At 39.1% G+C, this 24,873-nt stretch overlaps 1 protein-coding gene across 1 annotated transcript; it reads left to right on the forward strand.

Moving 5' to 3' along the window:
• LOC123240255 (arylacetamide deacetylase-like) lies at positions 1-23,122 on the forward strand. The gene is made up of 5 exons (XM_044667682.1): positions 1-138; positions 6,727-6,934; positions 15,508-15,577; positions 17,237-17,408; positions 22,514-23,122. Exons 1-5 carry the CDS (start codon positions 1-3, stop codon positions 23,120-23,122), a joined length of 1,197 nt encoding a protein of 398 aa, XP_044523617.1.
• The last annotated feature ends 1,751 nt before the right edge of the window (positions 23,123-24,873 follow it).

Genomic DNA, 24,873 nt, shown 5'->3' on the forward strand with positions numbered 1-24,873 from the left:
ATGGGAAGCAAATCTCTGTGGCTCCTCCTTGCTGGTGTCCTCCTGGCCTATTGTCTGTATACTCCGCTCCCAGACAATATCGAGCCCTCATGGAAACTGATGTTGACCTGCGCTTTCCTCAGGATCCAAACACATCTGGTGAGGGAGAGCTTGCTTGGCTGTGGGGGGGGGGGGGTAAAGTGAGATGCTGCCAGGGAGGAAGATGGGACCTTTCTGGGGGCCTGGGTTTCTGGGTCCTCCAATGTGGAAGTCTTTTTTGTTTTTTAAAAGGAAAATATTTCAGAGTGATCTCAGTGAAGATTCCTATTAGACATGGTGAGTGGAGGTAGGCAGGGGGGAGGAGCTAAATAATTAGGCACCCTTTTCTTATCTTGCCCAGAATGAAGCCTCTGCCTCTCTTCTTGGCTGCCAGCTCCTACCATGCTGCCAAACATACCTTCCCTCCACTTTCTAGCCTAGTTTTTCTCCAGTTACCATATCTCCGTTTTTTGTTTGTTCCTCATTAGAATGGTAAGCTCCTTGAGGGCAGGAATTCTCTTGATTGCTTTTAGTTGTATTCCTGGTGATGAGCACAGGGCCCAATACACAGGAAGCATCAGATTAATGCTTTCTCTGTCCATCTATCTGTCTAACTATTTATCTGTCTATCTGCCTGCCTGCCTGCCTATTAGTTTATATATTTTCCTTCCTTCCTTCCTTCCTTTCTTCCTTCCTCCTTCTCTCCCTTCCTCCCTCCCTCCCTCCCTCCCTCCCCAGGTGCCATGAGCCAAGGGCAAGAAGCAGTTGGCCCAGCCCTATAAATACCCTCAAGTGACAAGACATGCTGGCTCAGATTGGAGCAGGGACTGGGGAAGTTGGGAGGTGAAGGACGAAAGGGTAGGCCTGAAACCTGTGACCTGCTATCCTACTGAGAGAGCTAGAGAGCAATCAACATCCTTGTTGATAAAGTTGAGAGAGTTTACTGATATCGTCAATCAACATCATCAAATAGCCTTCCCTAATCTATGGCTTGGCTGTGGCCAAGTCAGGTCAGAGTTAGAAAGAGGGTGAAGAACCTCCAGTTTCTACTAAGCCTAGCAATCTCCAGACCTTGATCAACAACCTAGATTACTAGCCTAATAATTAGCAATATGGTTCCTAAATCCTCAGTCCTAGTCCCTTGTTTCCTAACCCCATCAATAGATTCATATACAGTGTTTACCATCAAGTACCTTTCCGGAGTGGTGATTATACCAAAGCCCTTGGGAAGGGGAGATCAATATGCAGTCAGATTATACCATTATCCAATAGCTAATCAATAGCCCTCATCAACAACTAATCCAACCTCAGGTTGGGATCTAGTGAGGTTAATTATCCACATAACCTCTCAAGGGTTCCCTGCCTGGGCAAACTGTTAGAAAGAGTAGCTGACAAGCTTATTCAGCCAAGCCTGTCAGGGAGGAGAGGCATAGATTATGCCAACAACAACTGCATAAGGCCTGTGAGAGGAGAATGTGCTTCCTCCCTCACCAACTCCAACCAGTTTAGGCCTGGGCGTACAATCCCTCCTCCATCTATATCATCAGTTTCTCTGGGATCTCTATACCATATTATAACACATGGAAAGAACCATTCCATTTGAATCAAGAAGGTAGAAGCCAATTCGTAGAATGGTTAGAAGAGAGAGGGGAGAGGAAAGAAAGAAACTGAGTATGGATGACCTTTTTTTTTTTCAAATAAAATACTAAACTAGTGATGGGCAAACTTTTTTAAAGGGGGGACCAAAGGAAAGGAAATGCTCATCTGTCAGTCTGTTTCTAAGGCAACTTTTCGAAGTTTCATTGTATTGTATCCTATTCATTGTATTTGTCAGATTAGGAATAATGTCTTGCAGCTGGATAGAACATTTCAGCCCCCCCCCCCACAGTATGGCCCATGGGCTGTAGTTTGCCCATCACTGTACTAAACTATACCAAATAAATAAAAAATTTTCATATGTTGTAATAGAATAGAAATGGACACACATGAAATTAAAAGTATTTATTATGTACTTCTTGCTTTTCTTTTTTGGTACCATTTATTTTATGTATAACATGTTATATATTATATATGACATTACATGTCATGTAATAAATGCATCATATATTATACAATATAATATTAACATAATCTAATACATAGATTTAAAAAATAAATATGTAATAAATTATAATATACATATCCAAGAGGAAGAAATTCTCCCATTAGCTATGTCCAAAAATAAATGTCTTATTTTTTTTCTTTCTCCATCCCACTCCCACCTTCACTAAGAAGACAGGTAATATGATATAGGTTGTACATATATTTTCATATAATACATATTTCCTTGTTTGTTACATTAGGAAATAAGACACATGTAGCTTAGACTAGAAAAAATCCATGGAGAAAATAAAGTGAGAAATGGTATTTTTCAATGTGCATTGGAACACTATTTGTCCCTTCTATGGCAAGATATGCTTTTTTATCATGAATACATTAGAGTTTGTCCTGAATCCTTGCCTTGTTGATAATAAAGTCATTCACAAATAAACATAAAACATATTGTTGTTGCTGTGTAAAATATTCTGCTGGTTCTGCTTACATCACTTTTCATCAATCCATATCATTCCTCGGGTTTTTTTTTTTTTGTAATCATTTGGTTTTCATTTCTCATGGCAAAATAACATTTCGTTACTATCATACGCCACAACTTGTCTAGCCATTCCTCAATTGATGGCTATTCCTTCAGTTTCCAGTTCTTTGCCTCCATAAAAAGAGTCTCTATAAATATTTTAGAACAAGTAATTTTTTTGCCTTCTTCCTTGATGACCTTAGGTAATAAAACTAATATTGTTCTTACTGGGTCAGAAGATAGACATAGTTTTATAATTCTTTTAGTATTATTCCAGGTTGCTCACCAAAATGGTTGGATCGGGTTCCACCAACAAGGTATTAGTGTCTTAATTTTTCCATATCCCTTCCCATATTTGTTATTTTGCCTTTCTATCATTTTAGCTGACCTGATAGGTATAAGAAATTATCTCAGAAATGTTTTGATTTATATTTCTATAATCAATAATGATTTAGAACATTTTTTCATACACTCATATAGCTTTAATTTTTTCATCTAAAAACTGTTTATTCATATCTTTTGTCCATTCATCAATTGGGGAATGGCACATGTTCTTATATATTTGACAAAGTTCTCTATATTCTAGGTATGAGACCTTTTTCTAAGAAATTATCTATAAAATTTCCTCCCCATCTTATTGTTTTCCTTCTAATCTTGACTACACTAGTTTTATCTGGAAACAAAACCTTTTAAATTGAATATATCCAAAATTATACATTCCATATTTTTCACAATGCTTTCTATCTACTGTTATGTGCAGAAATCTGAAGCCATATTTCTGGGAGGTATAAGCTGGCAGTTGCCACTTTAGAACACAGAACCTGGCAGAGGACCCAGGCCGGGTGCCAGGGTGACAGTTGAGGTGAGGGTATAAAAAAGGGGTCTCCAAGCCCAAACTTCACTTCTGGCTCTCAACTCGAGGGTTAGGGAGGAGAAGGGTGTAATTTGGGCCCCTGGGAAGTCTGGGTGGTTTTGGTAGATTTGTTAGGTAGGCAGGAACAACTACCATTGCTAGCCAAATTCAATAGCTCAACAACTTTTATTATAAACTAGAGATTAGTTCAACTATTAAATCATCAGCATCTGACCCAGGGCTTGGCAGCCCTGGGCTGAGCAACTATCTGTATCAGAGTTTAAATCCATTTTAACTTTAAGCTTAAATGATCTTTGAAGCCATTGCTTTACCTTATATTCAGGCATTTATCATCAGCAGTCAGATCTGAATTATAACCTTAATTGGCCCAGCCTTATCAAGCTAGTTTCATTTCAGGAAGTCTCAACCTCCTTTCTGGAAACTGTACCAACTTCCAATTAGATTGGTTTCAACCCCCAAGGGCAGAGGTAGAGAATTCTGGACTTAAAGGGGTCTTGGCTTTGCTGGTAAGAGTATTTATCTAACTCACATTCAGCTTTGGTGTAGGACCCCTCCTTTCACTCCATCTCTAAAAGGTTTGCCATCACTATTAAGCTCTTCCTTCTCTCTCTTGTCTGGGTCTAATCAATGGCCACACCTTGCTGATTACATCTGAACAACAACTAAGCATTAGTCCTTCCTTTCTCCACTTACGAGCTTGGGCCATCTTCATCTTCAGATGATTGGATGGGAGTCCTAGTTTGATTACCTTCTTTCTTCCTTCATCATAGATGTTGAAATAACCTTTGAAATAATCTTCCCAAGGCACAGGTCTAATCATGTCATCCCTCTGCTCAAGAATTTTCTTTGGCTTCTTGTTTATCTAAGATAACATATAAGTGAGTTTTTCAAGGTCCTCCACATTCTGACTTCATTGGCTCTTTCAGCATCATTTCCCATGACTTTCCTTTGGGCACTTTTGATTCCAGTCAAACTGGATTGCTTTTAGATATTCCTCAAACCTGACATTCCGTCTAGAACACTTCATTTGCAGACACCATCCCTTATGCTCAAAGGAAATTGCCTCTAATTTCCTTTTTTTTTTTTTTAACCCTTACTTTCTATCTTGGAGCCAATCCTGTGTATTGGCTCCAAGGCAGAAGAGTGGTAAGGGTAGGCAATGGGGGTCAAGTGACTTGCCCAAGGTCACACAGCTGGGAAGTGTCTGAGGTAAGATTTGAACCTAGGACCTCTTGTCTCTAGGCCTGGCTCTCAATCTACTGAGCTACCCAGCTGCCCCCACTAATTTCCTTTTGAAATTCTTACCTTTGTAAAGTTCAGCTCATAAGTCACTTCCTCCTTAAAACTTTCTCAGATCTCTTTTCACAATCCCTTCACAATCTTATTGTTCTCCGGATTCAAATTCTTTTGCATTTACCTATCCTTATATCCACTCTTACTTGACTCTTTTTGCCTCAGTTTTCTTATCTGTAAACATGAAATGGAAAAGGAATGACAAATTGCTCCAGTGTCTTTGCCAAGAAGACCCCAAATGATTTGATGAAGTCATTAAACCACCAAAGTGAGTGAACAAGAATAACAACACCAACACCAACAATACCTATCGTATCCCCTGGTGGAATGTAGTCCCTTGAAATCACAGATAGGGTCTTGCATAGACTTAATAATTTTGCTTGAATTGAATTGGAAGCTTTGCCATCAAGTTGGACTCAGTAAGAGGACTAATATACAGAACCCAAATGCAAGTCAAAGACAGTGGTTTTCTGATTTCATTATTCTCTAGTTACTTTCTGTTAAATGAGGAAATGGTCCTTAAGCATGGTTAGACCTGACTTTTAGGGTGAAGTGGCTTAAATGGCTGGAAAAAGGGGGAAACGGATGTATGGGAGATGAATTCTTGTCATGGAAACTCCACTGAGGTCATAAGGAGTTTCTGACACTCAGCATGAATTCTGTCATATGATATGACACATGTATGTTGTGCTTATATGTGTGTGCATGTTTGTGTATGTGTGTATGTGTATGAAGTACAAATACTAGAGTTAATTTAGGTTTGGGGGCCAACATTAAGCTGAGGTGAAGAACTAAAACTAACAACCCCAGTGACCATGGTAGTCCTAGAAACTACAAGATAAATATAACTTCAGTTATGGCACTTCTAGAAGTCTAACATCGGATAATCATACCTACTATGTGCCAGGTTTTGTGTTAAGTGCTGGGGATGCAAGGATAGGCCAAAATGGTCCCTGACCTCATGGTTTCCTCCATTCCAGTGTTGGGGACTAGAGGTAAGCCCCTAGATATAGAAGAGATGCTCGCCAAGGAGATAGATGGGAGGTAATCACAAAGCAGAAGGTATCAGAGGACCCAGCTGGGTTTCCTTCCTTTTTGGTTCTGGTCAAGAATTTAATGCACTTAGTTAATTCGTGTAGCCTGGATCTTGAGCAGCCCTGGCATCATCATGCCTGCTTTTTATTCTATTTTGAGAAGTATTTTGGCTGAATTAGCTGTAACCTCCTTGGGGCTGTAAGGCAGATTCAGCAGTCCAGCTAAAATCTTACTGGTTTGGATTGTTATGACAACAGGGCATGAGGAAGATGTAGGCTCCCATCCCACCTCTGAGAATGAATGGCCGTGTGCCCTCTGTGTAATTGGAATCTGAACCCCAGAACTATAATTCCCAGCACCCCACTCTCCTCACCTTACTTGCTGATGTAGGCAGGATATAAATTTTGTGTAGCTCCGCCTCTCACTCTCTCTTCTTGTGATCCTAGGTAGCTCTGGGAGGGCTTTTTGAGAGCCAGGAGAACTTACTCATGTGGGTTTACTTTTGTTAGATAATTGGGTTTTTGTACTTCTATTTCTTTTTTATTCCTTCCACTTCAAGTGATTATTAGTAAACTTTATAAAATTAATATTTGGAGTGTTGGATAGTAATTTAAATCTTACACCTCCAGGTAAGTCACAGAAACTCAATGAGTCTCAGTTTCCTTGTCTATTAAATGGTGAGTCATAATACCACTGATCACCCAGAATCATTATGAGGGCCGGATGAGATGATACTTCTAAAGTACTTTTGAAGACACAAATCTTTTGTAATGTGACCTATCTTTGGTGACCCTTTTGGGGAACATTGGTGCCTCAGTGGACATAAAGGATGCAGACTTTTGCATGTACCGGGAATTCACGATAGTACTTTTTTATTGTGTTTCTTGGATATTAGGCACCACTTTTGGAAATGCTGGGATTTAGGCCTTTTCTGTTGTTGGATGTCCTGGAAGTACCACCAACCTCAGATGAAAATGTCACAGTGACAGATACCCTGTTCAATAACATTCCAGTCCGGGTCTTTGTGCCAAAGCAGAAGTCGTCTACACTGAGGAGGGCTGTGTTTTATATTCATGGTGGTGGCTGGGCCATAGGAAGTGCCGGTAAGTACTTTTCTTAGGAATGAGTCTTGGGGTGGCCAATGCATCTTAGTAGCCTTTGACATCAGTCAGAGTGTTTTGTAGTTAGGAGGTGATAAAAGCACAGAGCAGACAATAGAGGAAATGAGACAACAGAGAAAGACAAAACTGGGGAGGAGATGAGAGCACTGGAGGAGAGGGGAGGAGAGGGCAGGACAGGTAAGGAAAGGGAGGAAAGGAGAGAGGAGGGGACAAGAAAGGATGAGAGGGAAGATGTGGAGTAGGCAAAGCCCAGCTAGCCACTCCAGGCTTTCTGGGCTTCAGTGGAGTTGAGTCAAAATGCCATTTGATTCATTTACCAAGGTTAAGATAACCAGTGTTGGTCATTTACGGATGACAGTAGCATCTACACTGAGGATACCAAGTCACCAGGATTGTTTCTTTGGTGAATACACAATGAGAATACAGTTGGATGGTCTTTGGAGGTTTAGAGGTATCTGTTGGCTCTGTGGATGGAGCACTGGGCCTGGAGTCAGAAAGTCTCAATAGCACATCAAATACTTCCTAGATGTGTGATCCTGGGCATGTCACTTAACCTCTATTTGCCTCAGTTTCCTCAGTAGTAAAATGGGGATGATAAACAACTATTTCCAGGATTGTTGTGAGGGTCATTTTTATAAAGGGATTTGCATAGTGTCTGGCACATTGTAGGTATTAGAACAATCCTTCTGCTTTAAGATTCTGTCTGAGATAATTGGTTTGGCTGGACCTGTGAATTCATTACTCACAGAAGAAAATTCCTGTAATAGAAATGGAAATATCAGTCACCAGGAGAAGTGGCCGGGGGGCTCTTGAGATATTAAGTGGAACTAGGTCTTCCTCACTTAAGGCTTATTATCCCTTTTCCAAAATGTCCCATTGCCCATTAGATCCTTGACCTTGATGGGGCTGGAAGGAAAGATTTGGAGTCAGAAGACCTGAGTTTAGATTCTGATCTGCCCTTCACCTCCTGTGTGTCCTTGAGAGTTTTCCTTCATTTTCCTCATCTGTAAAAAGAAAGTTTGAACTTAATTTGTCTTTGAGGACCCTTCTAGCTGCAGACCTAGGAACTTGTGATTCTAATTCTTTTTGTTCTCTAGTGCTAAGACCACATAAGCAGTATTTGTACATGGTATTTGTTGTGAGGAAGATTAGTTAGTTAATTAAGTATTAAGGTTGACCTAGCAGGAAGCCTGGAGCATTCTGGCATTGGAACACATTTTGCTGTCCATTTCCATGATTAAAACCATTATTCCAGTTATTTCCCCTGTATCCATAATTATTATCATATAGATTAAATCCATTGTTATTATTGTTGTATCTCTGCCCATATGACCTCTTTCTGTACCTACAATCGCTCGCAAAGTGCCCAATACAACCACAGACATAACAAGATTGTTGCCTCTGATTCCTTGTGTTTCCGTTACTACTGGTCTTATAATTATTATTATTATTCCTCTTTTCTGATGCCCTTAATGCTGCCACTGCCTTAATTTCATTTATCTCCTTTTCATTAGCTTGAGAATTTGCCTCCCTTAATTGCTTTCTAAGACTTTCAATGATGGTATCCTTATCATCACTTCCCCTGTCTTTCTCCTGTGCAAACACATATGTGGCTTTTTGCTTCAACTCATCTAGGCTCAACAGTTCCCAATCAGGGTAATTATCCATGAAGAACTTCTTTACCTGGGGAACAGAATTTCTAACAAAAATTCTTTTCACATGGTCTACGGTGGTATCTTCCAGTATGTTCATATGTAAATACATTTCAGCTGCCTCTATAATCCTGTCCAGAAATGTTGCTGGGGTCTCTAATGCTGTCTGCCTTATTTTCTCAAATTTACCCCAGGAATTTGGATGACGTGCGTTTTTCTCCATTATTTTTATAAGGGACTTTCGTGCTTGCTTTAACATACGATATATGGGAAATTAATTGAGGTCCAGTTCCTCCCAGGCTACTGGCCATGGTGTCATTCCCTCTGTGTTCCTGGTTTCTTCTACAAATTTGGCCCTATCGTGGTGTGACAAGATCTCCCCCAAAACATACCAACAATCCTCAAAGTCTGGGTCATGTTGTTTCACAAATGCCTTAAAGATCTTCACAAATTTCCCAGAATCATCGTGGAAATTTGGGATCTTTCGTTTCAAATTTTCCACGTCCTCAGACCTAAATCTAGTGTGTTGTTTTACATGGAATATGCCATCGTCACGTACGATTGGAAGATCGCGAAGAGGAAAGAGGTATATAGGGTTTTCACCCTTACTCTGAGCCTGCTGTTCCAACTCAGCCTTTGATGTTATGCTTTTGCCAGAAATACCCATGTTTGCAAATTCAGCCATGTTGTCAGTATGAGGAGTACCAAAAGATTGACCAGAAAGAGTACCATTTTGCATATGTAATTCCAAGTTATCTAGCTTTATCTGCAACAACTTTATAACATCTTCTTAGTTTCAGAATCCCTCAAACACCAGGTCACAATTATCTTAACACAATACAAAATATGAAATAACATCCACCTTAACTTATATACAAAATAACCAGTAAGGATCAGAACTGGCATATGAGATAATAAATCTAGTATGTTAATAGTTAAAATCGGTTGTGCAAACTCAATGTCAATTATTCCTCTAAAATACCTGAGTATAATTTTAAACCACAGGTAAGGAAGAGCCCAGACACCTTTCCATAGAACCAAAAAAACGTAATCTATCCAGTCTTCAAACAACATCGTTCCCATCACCGCCCAAACCAACCAGCCATACACAAAATCAGTTGTATTATTAGCCACAATTCCTGACTAATAACAATTAAGAACACAATTAAATACAAGTACAATTAAACACAACAACAGAGAACAAAACAAAACAAAACAAAAAAAACAAAAAAAATGAAGAGAATCCCTTTCTCTGGGGCCACTCAAGCTCAATAGTATTTTTCCTACCCACAGAGATTTTATGAATGACCTGGGGTCGGGGCTGAGAAGCTCTGAGCAGCTCACCACTGGTTGAGAACTTTCAGCTCTCGTCCAATGGCTGAGCTCCCTCTTGGAATGCCCAAGCCCCTCTTACTTCCTGTTTGATTCTAACTGCCCAACAGTAGACTTCCTGTCTGTCTCTCTACCCACCTATCTGGTAGTGCCAACTGTAGAAAATATAGGTAATGGAGGGCACCAGGGATATTATAATAAATCTAAATGATTGTGGGCACACACACTGGGGTTTAGGAGAGACCAGACCGGATTAGGGAGACCAGAGATCACCTATGCTGCTGTTAACTGACAAAATGGCTGTTGATCAACTGTCACCCCTGGGCCAGAGGCTTTGAATCCAACAGGCAAGGTAAAAGGTGTTAACAGGTTTTAATTATGTACAACTAAAAGGTGGGAAAGGGATTTCTATACTTAAAATCTAAAGGGCAAAACCACAGGGCAAGAGGACTTATTTCTACACTAATCTTAGTGATCTAATAGGCAGGGCCCAAGAAGCAGTGCAGTCTGTGGGAGCTGATTCAAGCCTGGTACCAGCCAGCCTTGAACAGCATAGCTATGGATCAGAGGGGTAGCTTTGAGGGTTCTCACAGTTTTCCAAAGATGCTCACAAGATACCAAAATCCTAGGTGGTCCAAGCTCCCAAGAAGAAAGAGTGTGCTTGAGAAACTGTCCACCAGATCTCAAACTCCTCCTCTGCTTGGTTCTGCTCTGTAGGTCTTCTCCTCTTGCTGGAAATCCACCTCCACTCAGGATCTCAAGGAAATCAGGAAGCAGGGTCTGAGATCTCCCTGGACTGGCAACAGTTTGCCCACCACTAATGGAGTCTCTCTCTCAGGGCACACACACTTCCTTCTCCTTCATTCTATCCTAGAATGCTCCAGGCTTCCTGCTAGGTCAACCTTAATACTTAATTAACTAACTAATCTTCCTCAAAACATATTCCCTTCTCTTTAGACCCTATGCAAATGAACAATTTTGAAGTCAGAGGGTTGGTCCTGAAGGATCCTGTAATCTTGCCATCATTAAGCAGACAAGTGTGTTTCTAGAGTATCTCGGCACCCCTGGCCAAAGCCTTAGTTCAAAAATCTGGCCCCTGTCCTAACCTGGCTGTGACTACAATATTTCAGAAGGAATTTTGCCAACAAGAAAAGAGAGAACAAGAAACTGTATAACTTGTAACATTTCAAAGAGTAGTTACTAGTAGTTAGGAAGACACCCAAGATCAACAAGCTGGGCAGCCAACCAATGTATAGACTATGGAGAGAGGTCCCAATGGTCTGGCTCGAAGATGACCCCCAGATTTCTATTCCCCATCCTGCTCCTGCTCCTGCATTCCTCCTGCCTTCCCGGCTCCACTTCTCCACCTGGATGCCTATGACCAGCATTCAATTCAGGCTTCTTGGGTGTTTTCCAAACTACTTTTAAATTTTGCAGAGTCTCATGAGGTCTCACAGTGAATCATCCTAGGGCTTTAGCCTCAGCCTGAGGAATCCTTTCAGATCTGGCCCCTGTCTTTGATTTTTAATCTGCAATTTGGGAGGGACCTATGGCGTCATCTAACTGAAACTCTCCATGAAATGAATATGCTCTTTAAAACTTCTCACCTCTGCTGTCTAGGCTTTTTCCAAAGGCCTCTAAGGAGGATGAATCCATTATCCCTCAGCATCCCATTCCAAAGGGGACAGCTCTCATTACTATGCTGTTTTCCTCCTCTGACTCTGACCCTAAATTAGCCTCTTGGAGACTTCCATTTATTGCTTTTGGCTGTGCCCTCTGGGAGGCAATATAGCCCTACGTCTCATTGTAGCAATTTAATTATTTGAATGAAGGCATAATGTTCCATCATAAATCATTGCTTCTTTAGATCTTGCTTTTCTTATGTGCACAATGGGAGGATTGGAATCCAGGACCTGTGACACTCCTCCAAAATCCAAGTCTAAGATCCTAAGGGAGAACCCTATACTTGTATTTGGGAGACCTGGGTTCAAACCACAGTTCAGATATTAGAAGCTATCTCAACACAAGGAAGATATTTAACCCTTCCAAGTCAGAGTTTTCTCTCTGTAAAAGAGGGACAATAATAACTGCATTATATACCTTATATACCTTATAGGAGTAAAGCAAGATGTAAACTGTATAGGAAGGGCATTTAGGTTGGGCAAATGAGAGAGCACTGGGATTGAGAAGATTCATCTTCATGAGTTCAAATTCAGTCTCAGACTCTTACTGGCTGTGTGACTCTGGGCAAGTCACTTAACCCTGGTTGCCTCAGTTCCTCATCTGTTAATGAGCTGGAGATGGAAATGGCAAACCATTCCAGTATCCTTGCCTAGAAAACCCCCAAAATAGGGTCACAAAGAGTTGGAAATGGTTGAAATAGCTTATAGAACAACAATAAACTCTAAAGCATTATAGAAATCTGACTTTTGGGACAACTAGATGGCTCAGTGGCTAAAGAGCCAGACCTGGAGATGAGAAATTCTGTGCTCCAATTTCAACTCCTCAGTGTAAGAGTTAAATTAATGTCCAATTCTTGAAGTATTATATTTATAAAGTTTATTATCTGACAAAAATAGAACCATGTGACTAAGTTTTTCTACCTGTTCAAAATGCCCACTCCTCCAAAGCCATCCACAGGAAGGAAAAGAGACCTAGACATGGAACTCCACCCAATTTATACATGTCATCACATAATAACAGGAAGTGAGTAGGGTGCTGGGAATAGTAGTTGTGCTGGGGATTGTAGTTTTTAGGGTATCAGATTCAAATTACACATCAGATACTTCCTATGTGTCCTTGGGCAAGTTACCTAGCTCCAACTGCCTGCCCTGTCTGTTCTGCCTTGGAACTGATACTCAGTATGGATTCTAAGATAGAAGGCAAGGCTTTATTTTTATTTATTTATTTTTAAATTAAATTAAAAATTTTTTAATTTTTATTTTGAATATTTTCCCCATAGTTACATGTTTCTTGTTCTTTCCCTCTCTCCCTTTTATTTTATTTTTTAATGTGATAATGCTCTTGCAGAAATAACAGGGGACAGGCATTTATATTTGGGTCAGTAAACAAGATCTAAGATTTTATTGATATGGAGAGCCCCAATGATGAAAGCCTCTCTAGCAATAGAGACTGGAACCTGCTCTGTTCTGTGAATTTAAAGTCTTAAAATTTCCCGGGCAGTGCTGAGGGGTTAAATAGCTTACTTAGCCAGTATATGGTAGACCCAGAACTGAGCTCAGGTCTTTCTGACTCTATGATCATTTCTCTTTCTACTCTGCCATGATTCTCTATTTGGCTCTGCTTTCTGACTTGATTTGAATATTATATTTCCTCATGGATATGCAAAGCATCCTTATATAGCTAACTTCCAGAAAACCAACACAACCATAGGAATGCCTTGTTTCATTGAGACTACAAGCTGCTGGGGCTTTGTCAGGCCATTGTGTCTTCTGGGATTTTATTTCATGGGTTGTATGAGTCATGGAAATTAAGTTCTCCGAAGGATTCAACAGGAATATCACTCAGAAATATACATAGTGAATATAAGCCAATATAGTGTGACTATCACTCAGCAAGGCACATAATAGAGACGAGCTGGCTGCAATAAAGAATAAATAAGGAATTGTAGAGAGGTCCTAGAGCAGTGATTCCCAAAGTGGGCGCTACCGCCCCCTGGTGGGTGCTGCCATGATCCAGGGGTAAGAGTATTGGCCACATTTTTTTTGTATAATGTTCTATTCTGAGTTCAATAAATAGTTTCATCATTTCCAGGGGGCGCTAAGTAATATTTTTTTCTGGAAAGGGAGCGGTAGGCCAAAAAAGTTTGGGAACCACTGCCCTAGAGTAAAGGATGCCATAGAAGAAATGGGGAATAATAGAAAAGGGCTTGGTCATGTGGCAAGGACAAAGCATAGTGGAGAGCCCAAATGTTCTTTTACTGATATCTTCAAGATGGTCAAAGGTAGCACAGAGGCCTCTAGCATGTTGGAAAGATCCCCTCATGATGAATTTATGGAATAACATAGGGAAGAGTAGCCCAGACTGAACTTGCTTGGATGAGTGGCAAGCAGCAATATTGAAGGGAATATCTATAGCAAGAAAATGATAGAAGTATCCCAAACAGCTAGTAGAATTATTGATGGATAGTGCAGTTAGAATGTTGTTCCTAGAAAAAGAAGATCTGATTCTCTCTTCAGATAAAGGAAAACTCAGAGGGGTACATGTGTGTGACATCTAACTTCAAATATGTGAAGGGCTCTTGTGACCATAGGGCAAACCTTATTCAATTCAGCCCCAAAGGGCAGAGCTAGGAGCAATGGGTGGAAGGAGCAAAGAGAAAAATTGGGACCTAATGTCAGGAAGAAATTTCCTTTCAACTAACACAGTCTAAAAATGGAAGGTGCTACCTGGACTGGAAAGGCAGCTTGTTCCTTCTTTTGAGTTTTCAATAGGAGGTTGGAGAACCACATTTTTCCTATGTTTACTGAGGATTCTTTTCAGGTATGCTTTGCCCTAGATGTCTGCTGGCATCTATCTGATTCTCCTTCCAGGATTCTATTTTCTTCAAAGTCATTTTCTATACCAACCCCTGAAGTTCTAGAGTCATATATCATTCTCTCTAAAAGGAGAAACACAATGATGCTACTTTTTTTCCCATCGGGCTCTCATTCAGAAGTTTTTCCCCTTTTTTCTTTTTTAGCTAAAAACTAAAATTAACCCTGCCTCTTCCTGAATCAGAATCTCTTTTGGTTATGTTCCATTGTGGTACCACACCATAAGCTCTCCTGGGAAACAAATGAATATTATTTGCTTGTGAAGAGAAAATAGTGTGTCCTAATCTCTTCTCCAGCATCACTGAATGCTGACCATTTTCATCTTGCACCTTGTCCCTTCCTTTTGCTCTTTGAAATCTTGTTCAAAGTTCAAAAATCCTCCTTCATCAACTCTGCCCCTTGAAAATTTCTGGCAGCCAGGTGCTTTCTGTGGAAGGGACCTTTGGACCCTTTCCTTTGAAAGGACCTTCTAGTTGTACACATTTAGGGAGAGCCTGGTCCATTGAAGTTGTATATAGTTATCTCTTCTATGCTGTGGGGGTGAAGGGGTGTGGTAACCCCACAATCTGGAAAATCCAAATAAATTTTTGGTCTTGGCTCATATCAGAGAAAATGTCTGAGTTTTCTTCTTTTTCTTTGATGGGTTGTTTACAATGCCTTATTATAAGTTTGGGGCTATGTATGCAATTCTGAGTTTCTCACCTTTTTCTGTATCATCTGCAGGCCTTCTCATGTTGTCTGTGGTTTCAACAAAATTCCTCCCAAATAATTCCCATATAATTTCTTTTACGGACCCATACTATATCAAAAAACCACAATGGCTTTCTATATCACAATATAGAAGGGTTACCTGTATTGCATTTTTTTACTTTGGGTAGATCAATGCTGTTAGGCCTTGAAATTCACTCTGAAATGACCTCTGCCTATTGAGAAATAATCATTGCATTTCTGTGAGAGTGGTAGATGTCTTTTTACTTGTCTTCTAATCAGGTTAATCTAATTTCTTGTATTTTAGCTTGGGCCCCTTATGATGACCTGGGAAGACAAATGGTGGAGAATCTTGATGCTGTGGTCATATCATCTAAGTAAGAATGATTTTGGTTTTAACCTTGATGTGTTAGGAGAAAAAGTTCATCACCTTCCATGGTTGTGTTTTTGTTTTTAAAACCTCTCAGATGCTTCTAAGGCATCATGGTATGTGGAAGGAGGGCCAGCTGTGGAATCAAGAAGACCCTTGTGAGTCACCTTGGGCAAGTTACATAATGGCTGCAGAGAGGGATGCCAGGCAGGGTCAAATCGATTCTCCAATGTTCCAGTGGAGAAGAGATCAGACTAAAGGGCCCAGATCCATCAAGTGGCTATTGTTTCTTATTAATCTAATTCAATTTGGGAGCATCTAGATAGTGTAGTGGATAGAGGGTCTGGCCTGATGTCAGGAAGACCCAAGTTCAAATGTGATCCCAGAAACTTATTAACTCTGTCATCCTAGGCAAGTCGCTTAGCTGTGTTTGCCTCAGTTTCCTCATCTGTAAAATAAGCTGGAGGAGGAAATGACAAACCAGCCCAGTGTCTCTGCCTACAGAATCCTAAATAGGGATAACATCAAGAGTTGAACAGGAGTGAAACAACTGAACAACATCAATTCAATTATCTCAATATCTGGTGTCTGAGAGTGTAGGGGGAATAAGTATCGGCCCTGCTGGATATTCTTGGAGCTTCTGCTGTACTTCAAGGAAGACGGGGTTAATTCTCTGAATTAAACAAAACCCTTTCATCCAACTTGACCTGATATACATATGAGTTCTCCATAGTTTTGAAATGGTCTCCGTGAACCCTCAAGGTAGAGATGAGTCATTTCCATTTTATGAGACTCAGTTTCCTCAAGGGTAAAATGAGAAAGTCAGGCTAGATGGGAACACTTTTCTCTCCACTGTCCAAGAGGTGATTGCTAGATTAGGAAGTGGAAATCTGAAATCTGCTGAGATTTGAAATGACTCTGACGCCAATGTCTAAAAGGATTATAAAATGAAAAAGTTTTGAGGAACTCCTTTGATGATACAAGCAAATGAAATTACTCAAAAAATGAGAAAGGCAAACTTTTAATTTTAAATCAACTCTTCTTCATTTTTTTTTGGATAAATCCTGGCCAAATACTCCAATAGCTTCATGTGTGGAGATGCATAATCAAATTTACTTACTTTCTGTAATATAAATTCAATGATTAAAAAACAACAACATATTTTTATGTGAGCAACATTATTTGGTGTAAAGGTGGTTCATAGGACTTCTTTGCAAATTTTAAAAAGTGCAATTCAAAATTTTTTCACCCAGAGCTTGTAATTGTAGGCAGGGAATTTTCTTTACCAAAATAACTCAAGGTGTCGGCCAGTATGTGTTAAAGGTAGGACACGAAATCAGGTCTTCTGACTATTCACTGGACTCTGCTGACTTTCAGAAGTTTTTAATAAGGCTATGTCAGGAGAATTATTTGAACTTATTTTATAAACAAATAATTCCTCAATAGATGAGCCATCAAGCATTATTTTATTAAGCATTTGACATGGACTCAGTGTGGCACTAACACAACAGTCAGAAAGGAAGAAGGAGAAGACAGCAGTACTCTCTCATGGGGACATCAACAAAAATTGCAAAAACAGTCAACAACATGAGTCGGAGCATATGACTTTAGTATTTATCTTGAACTCATCATTATTCAATGACTATTTTGTTTTTCTCCCCCAAAGCTACAGATTGTCACCCCAGTATCACTTCCCAACTCAGTTTGAAGATGTATATGATGCTTTAAGGTGGTTCTTGAGGAAGAAAGTCCTTGCTGAGTATGGTGTGGATCCTGCCCGCATCTGTGTTGCAGGAGACAGTGCTGGAGGGAATTTAGCTGCAGCTGTGAACCAGAAGGTATCAGGACAAAGATTTCAGTGGTTCCCAAACTTTTTTGGTCTCCCGCCCCCTTTCCAGAAAAAATATTCCTTAGCCCCCTGGAAATTAATTAAAAAAATTTTAATAGCAATTAATAAGAAAGATAAATGCACCTGTGGCCATCACCGCTTCCCTGGATTGCTGCACCACCAGGGGGCGGTGGCACCCACTTTGGGAATCACTGAAGATGTTTCTTCTTACTGAATGTTCATTTCAATGTCATGTTCATACCATCAATTATTAAAAAATGAAATTGTAAGTATTATTTTCCTTTGAGAATGTAAAAGGAGTGATCAGGTAGAATGAATTCATTATTTTTAAAATGCATTCCTTGCTTCTTCCTGCTAGATGTGCATCTTTAAAAATTTTTTTAATTAAAATTTAAAATTAAATTAAAAAAATTAAAATATTATGATAATGCCTTGTAATGTATTGGTTCTAGACTACTCTATTCATGCAGCATAATGGTTCAATGATACAATTAGCTTCATGATAAAAAGAATTCAAAAATGGCAGGGGGGGGACTATCATTATACTTAAAAATTCAAACCCTAGCTCTTCAGTTTGATAAAGTATGAAACCTAATGGAACCAATTCATTGACCTCCTAGGGTTGTGTTATATTTGCCTTTCCCCAAAGGTCCTCATATAAATGTATTAAAATGAAAGCTGATTTCCCACTTAACTATGTTGGAAAAATCATGGAAATGTTGCTGCATACCTTACTAAAAATGAGGAGGAGTCCCTACATAAGATGAGGAGGAAGATTATCCAAAAAAGAGGCTGGAAAGGAAGACGTTTTAAGAAGGTGGAAGGGAGCCATCATTAAGGAGAAATGGTTGACAAATAGGCATGACAGAGAATAATGGAAACAAAATAGTACCTTGAGTAATGGACATTCTAGGGAAAAGCAATATTTTTACTATATAGAAAAATAAGGAGGAGCCAGAAACTGCAACAAGATGAGGGGAAACCCAGTGTTGGCCCCTGGCATGAGAGAGATTGTAAAGATAAGTTATTCTACTCTATGGAGTCATAGGACCTTGGTTCAAACTCTTTCTCTGATGTTTACTACTTGTGTAATTTTGTTGAGCCAGTTTAACATGATGGTCCTGTTTACTCTTTTATTAAATGAATGCAAATAAATATTTCATGAGCTTGAATGACTGCAGGGCACTGGTTCTCTAAATGTTGAGAGATGGAGCCAGGCTCCCTCCCTTTTGTCATTGGATTCCACTTATATAATCCATACATTTTCCTATATCAGAGTTCTTTGCCTATCTTTGGAATAATGCTCCCTGAATTTTTATGGGAACTCATCTCACTTTAGGTTTTTCCATGACAGCCCTACTTTGCCTTAGATGTGAATCCAATGCTACTCTTGTTGCAAGGAATCAGTGTGTGTTGGCCCAGCACATTTTTCTTGAGGGACCTTCTTAAACTCAGCCAGATGAATACTGGGAGAAGGAGATAAATACACACAGAGAGAGCGCAAAAGACCTACATAGAGGAGGTAGAAAGTAATCTGAATAGGAGCTAGGAAAACAAGAGACATACACAAAAAACAATACAAGATAGTTTCAAGAGAAAGAAAATGCTGAAGGGTGGAGCAGGAGATGCTTTACAGATGATGGAAGGTCTGAACGAGGGGGCCCTTCAACTGTAATTTAAAGGGAATTCAGATACCCAAGTGCTAGTCTCCCCAGTGAATCATTCCATATATGATGTCTATACATTTCAGGATTGTCTCACCAGGGTGCATGAGGGCACAAAAGATATCGTAGATTTCATGGAGAGTATAACTACAATTTGGGTGTTTCTTAATATATTAAAAAAGATTGATAGGTGCATCGACAAATAGTGATTAGGGATTGTTCTCCTTTTGACACAAGGGTTTTACAATCAGGATAAAATAACAGCATGTGACAAGAATAAAAAGCTGATGGAGGGTCCAGCCCCCCACAGTTCAGTCTATTATGTCCAAAGGTTCACTCAGAGTGTTTGACTCCCCTATTGCTGTCATATTTTTTAGTCCATTTGGAATCATGATGGTCCTTGCAGCATCTTTTCTAGATCTGCTTTCCTGGTCCAGGTTGTTGGAGATACCTTTTCCAAAAATTGCTTTAAAAAGATCTTAGTCTATGTACGTTTAGAATAACTTTACAGTCCTCCCTCAGGAGGATAAGATACTGCCCAGGATCTAATCCTAACATAACCTGAATGTAACACATCAGCAGTTGACTTGGTAAAGGATATATGGTTAGGCTACTAGGTTATTGATCTAAGAAGGTATTAAGGAATATATAGATCACTTCTCCTAAAAACAAGAGGAGAGAGAAAAATAAAAAATATAAGTATAAATTAAAATCATAAAAAGATCCTGATACATAATAAAAGTATCAAGAAGGTAGTTTATATCCTATAAGCATGTAGGCCAAATGCAGCAATATTGCAATTATCCACCATCTGCTATGACTAAAGAAAGTTACACAACCAAAAAAAAAAGAGGACAGAAGACTGACAAAAAAAGGGAATGTGGTCCCCTAGTCTGATTTATACTCTAATCATAGGAATAGCAAGTCAGAGTTAGAGCCAAATAGGGATATATTTTGGTCTCATATCTTATAGGCTGAAACAAAGAAGGTCAACTTCAGAACTCACTGAATAGCTGCTTCTCTGAATCCCCTGAGTTAGCTCCCCTACTTGGGCACTGGCATTCACCTGCCCCCCCATAGGGGTTATTGACATCAGTCATCATGTGCCCATCAGCACTGGTCAGTGGCTTTTTAGTGGTCTCTTTTCCTGGAATCAGACTCAAACATCAGTTAAAATTCCATAATATTTAATAACCAATGGTAGATTTCAATAGTCTCAGCCTTGGGATATACAATGTTGTTAGGACTGTTAGATATTGTAAACTGATCCTTCAATTTTGAGTATCAGTCATAATTCCATAAACTCAAGTTTTTTTTTAAATCAAATTTAAATGAGAAAGAGAAAAAAGAAAATTGTATCTCAAACCCCATTAAATGATGTAATAGTCAAAATGTGCATGAAAAAATTCAGAGTGATAACTTGAAAGTGAAATCTTATGTCTTCTTATTATGGTCATGATCCTTGGTATGAGCATACGTAATTCTTTTTCCTGGTGAAAGTTTGGCATAAACTTTAATATGACAACAGAATCTAAATTCTGAAAAGGACATAAAGTCCCAGGGTTTAAAAAGGTCCATTTAGCTTTAGTTGCCAACAAACCTGTTCCCTGTAGCCATGAGAAGTTCCACCTTGCACCATTAGTTGTGACATAAGTCTCTAAAGCAATTTACTGAGTGTTATTCAAACCTTGGAAGCTCTTGGACATTTCTAACAATTTCACCTGATCCATTTATGTAAGGACAAAAGATTGAGTTATAAGAGCACAAATGTCCCACCAAAGTGACTGAAAGCATATCAAGAGTTAATTGGTTTTGTATGACTGTCTTTGCTAAGGAATTAATCTCTTCTTGGAAGAAGGTGATAGCTTTAGAAGTTCAAGAGATGGCTTGAACTATATTGTGAGCCAATTTCTCGTTCTTGGCAGAGATATTCCTAGTAGAATCTATTTTTTGCTGTCATTCCAAAAGAAAAATCTGTGATGCAGATGAAGTGGCTACTGAATTAGGCTTAGATCTCTTCCTCCATCTATTTCACCAAGTGCCCAGATTCCTAGCCATGAGCTTGTCTACCTGGCCACTAAAATGATTATGCATTGACACTGGTGGGGTAACATAGGAGTGCCCAAGGGTCACCAAACCCCATGGGAAATCTGTCTTCAGCTGAGAAGAAGCAGTAACAGTTGCAGAAGATATGTATATATGTGTCCCATCCTCTAAGCTATTGAGCTTTGTCTTAGCACAAATAAATGTTGTGGTAGGGAACGGAATAGTGAGATTGCACTTCAAATAGTCACCCATTTATCTGCTACTCAATGGTCCCTTATCTCTTTGTTTTTATTTATTTATTAAAAATTCGTATTGTCATGCAAACACACACTTCCATATTGGTCATTGTTGTGAGAGCATATTCATACATAACAACCCCCTCCCCCCAATAAAACCAGATATACTGGTACAAAAGATGACTCCAACAATTCTTTCTCTAGAAGTGGTTGGCATTCCCTGTCATAAGTCTTTCAGGATTGTCTCAGTTCACTGCATTGTTGAGAGTAGACAAGTTTTCACAAATAACCATCATCCAATATTACTGTTAATTGTGTACAGTGTTCTTCCAGTTCTGCTTATTTCATCATCAGTTCTTACAGATCTTTCTAGCTTTTCTGAAATCATTTTGCTTACCATTTCTTATTGCACAATAGTATTCCATTACCAACATGTATCACAATTTGTCCTGCCATTCCCCAATTGATGGACATCCCCTTAATTTCCAAGTCTCTACCACAAAAAGAGCTGCAGTAAATATTTTTGTACAAGTAGGTCCTTTCCCCTTTTTTATTATCTCTTTGGGATATATACTCAGTAGTGGTATTCCTGGATCAAAGGGTATATATACAGTTTTATAGCCCTTTGGATATAGTTCCAAATTGCCCTCCAGAATGGTTGGATCCATTCACAACTCCATCAACAATGCATTTATGTCCCAACTTTGTCACATCCCCTCAAAAATTTACCACTTTCCTTTACTGCTATCTTGGCCAATCTGATAGATGTGAGGTGGTATATCCGCCATTTTTTAAATTTGCATTTCTCTAATCAAAACTGACTTAGAACATTTTTTCATATGATTATTGATGGCTTTGATTTCTTCATCTGAATATTGCTTGTTTATATTCTTTAACCATGTCAATTGGGGAATGGCTAATATTCTTATAAATTTGACTTAGTTCTTTATAAATTTGATAAATTAGACCTTTATCAGAGACGTTTATTATAAAAAAAAGACTTTTTTTTAAATAACAAATTTCTCTTACCTCTTTGAACACACAAGTCAAAGGTGGGCAGATGATTAATCAGAGGTAGCAGGGTCCCCAAATACGGGTCTAATAAGTTATTAATTCTAATTGAGCACTATATTATGGATCTTTTTCAGCTGCTGGATGACCCAGAAGTCACGATCAAAGTCAAGATTCAATCTTTAATTTATCCTGCTCTTCAGGCCCTTGATATGGACTTGCCATCATATCGAGAAAATGCCCATTTGCCATTCCTGACAAAGCACCAAATGATTCTCTTTTGGAGCAGATATTTCACCTCAGATAAGGTATTAGAAGAAGCCATGGTTGCCAACCAACATACACCTGTGGATTCCAGCCATCTCTTCAAGTTTCTTAACTGGAGTACCCTGCTTCCTGAGAGGTTTATAAAAGGACATGTGTATAGGAACTCAATTCATGGACCTTCTGACCTTGCAAAAAAGTATCCAGGATTTCTAGATGTCAGAGCATCCCCCCTATTAGCTGAAGATTCTATGTTAAAGGGTTTACCTTTGACCCATATCCTCACCTGCCAGTATGATGTCTTAAGAGATGATGGACTCCTGTACATCTCCCGCCTTAGGGCTGCAGGAGTCCAGGTAGTCCATGAACATGTGGAAGATGGGTTCCATGCAATCCTGTTATATAGCAGTTCAGTAATGAATCTTAAAGCAAGTCTTAGGGTAGTGAACAAGTATCTGAAGTGGCTAAAGGAGAATCTCTAGCAATGATTCAGATGATTCATTCAACCAAGGGCCAGTCCCTCCACTGTACAAGTCACAGTATGACTCCTGGCAGGAGGTAGGTGGGTTGAGATTTGTGTACAAATAGTTGTGACACAAAATGAAGGAGAGAAACCATATACATTGACATATTACCAGGTCAAAAGTCCTAAATGTGTAAGAGAACATAAAATGGAAAGAAGGTAAAATGAGAAGAGGATCCAAAGGGTGCTCAGTAGAGCTCCTCTCTTTGCCCTGAGCATCCAATATATACTCCCAATGCTTACAGCACATGCCAACTTGATGTCCAAAGAAGAAAATGTAAAACAACCTTGTCAACCCTAAAACACTGTATAAATGTCAGTGGATGTTGTTGTAGTTGTGGGTTTTTTACTATTGTTTTACTATTACCAGCCCCTCTAATACAATTGGTCCTAAAAATACAATCCTTGTCCTTTCCTCTATAAGCCTGCTTGAATTTCCATCTTCTCTGTTTCTGTGGATGCCCATCAAAGTCCAAAATGCCAAGTCAGAATCGGCTCTTCCTTTTCCCGCTTCTCATCACCATTCAAGCAGTTGCCCAGTTCTGATTCTGCCTCTTCATCTCTCCCCTCTAGCTCCTCTTCCTTTAATTCCCTACCACCATTTGAATCAGTACTTCACTGACTTCCATCTGGACTACTGCTATACTGTCTCTTCTACTTTCTCTGCCTGCAATGTCTCCTCTCTCTAATATATTAGTTAGTTTCCACCAAGCTTATTTTTTATTTAACAAATAATGATGTCATCCTTTTTTTTTAAGAGAGTAAAATTTTCCTGTTAAGAGGAGGTAGTTTTTGCCACCCTCACCCATTGTATACAAAATACAACACTCATTCCTATTGAAAACACTAGGAAGTATAGGAATAGAATGGCCTTTTCTAAAAATAATAAACAGTATATATTTAAAACCATTAGCAAATATCATCTGCAATGGGGATAAATTAGAAGCTGCCCACATCCAGAGAAAGAACTGTGGGAGCAGAAATGCATTAGAAAAATATGTGATTGATCACATAGTTCAATAGGGATATGAATGTGGTTTTGATGTTAAAAGATCACTCTACTGCAGATATGAATAACATGGAAGTAGATTTTGAATAATGATACATGGATAACCCAGTGGAATTGCTTGTCAGATTCAGAAGGGGAGAGTAAAGAGTAGGGGTGTGGAGGGATTCAGGAATCATGTAACCATGGAAAAATATTCTAAATTTTAAAAAAAGGAAAAATAATAAATAAATAAATTGTAATTCCCAAGATAAGCATTCAGCTTTCAGCCATTCATACTCATATTTAATAATTTTAAAAGGGCTCTGGATCTATGATTTCTAGGAGGCCATTACTTATTTAAATTTCTTATAATTCTAGTTCTTGAAAAGTATCCTATATATTTAAAAAAATAATCAACACTTTATTGAACACATGAATGGAGAAGACAAGAAAAAGTAGGTTAGTCAAGACAGTCTGAGCAGGAATAATTCACAATTGTAACTCATCTTAAGATAGGGAGCTTGACAAATAGAATAGACAGCTGACTTTGGAGTCACAGGAAGATTCAGCTCCAAGTCTCTTCTGTCACATAATAGGTATATGAGCATCACTTAATCTCTCATCATCCCAGGAAAACCTATACTAATTGAAGTTGCAGAAGGGTTAATGATCTGTACTGATGCATTGGTGGAGGGATTTTCCATACCAGATGTTGCCTGTGA

Source organism: Gracilinanus agilis, chromosome 3 (assembly GCF_016433145.1).
Source record: "Gracilinanus agilis isolate LMUSP501 chromosome 3, AgileGrace, whole genome shotgun sequence".
NCBI lineage: Eukaryota > Metazoa > Chordata > Mammalia > Didelphimorphia > Didelphidae > Gracilinanus > Gracilinanus agilis.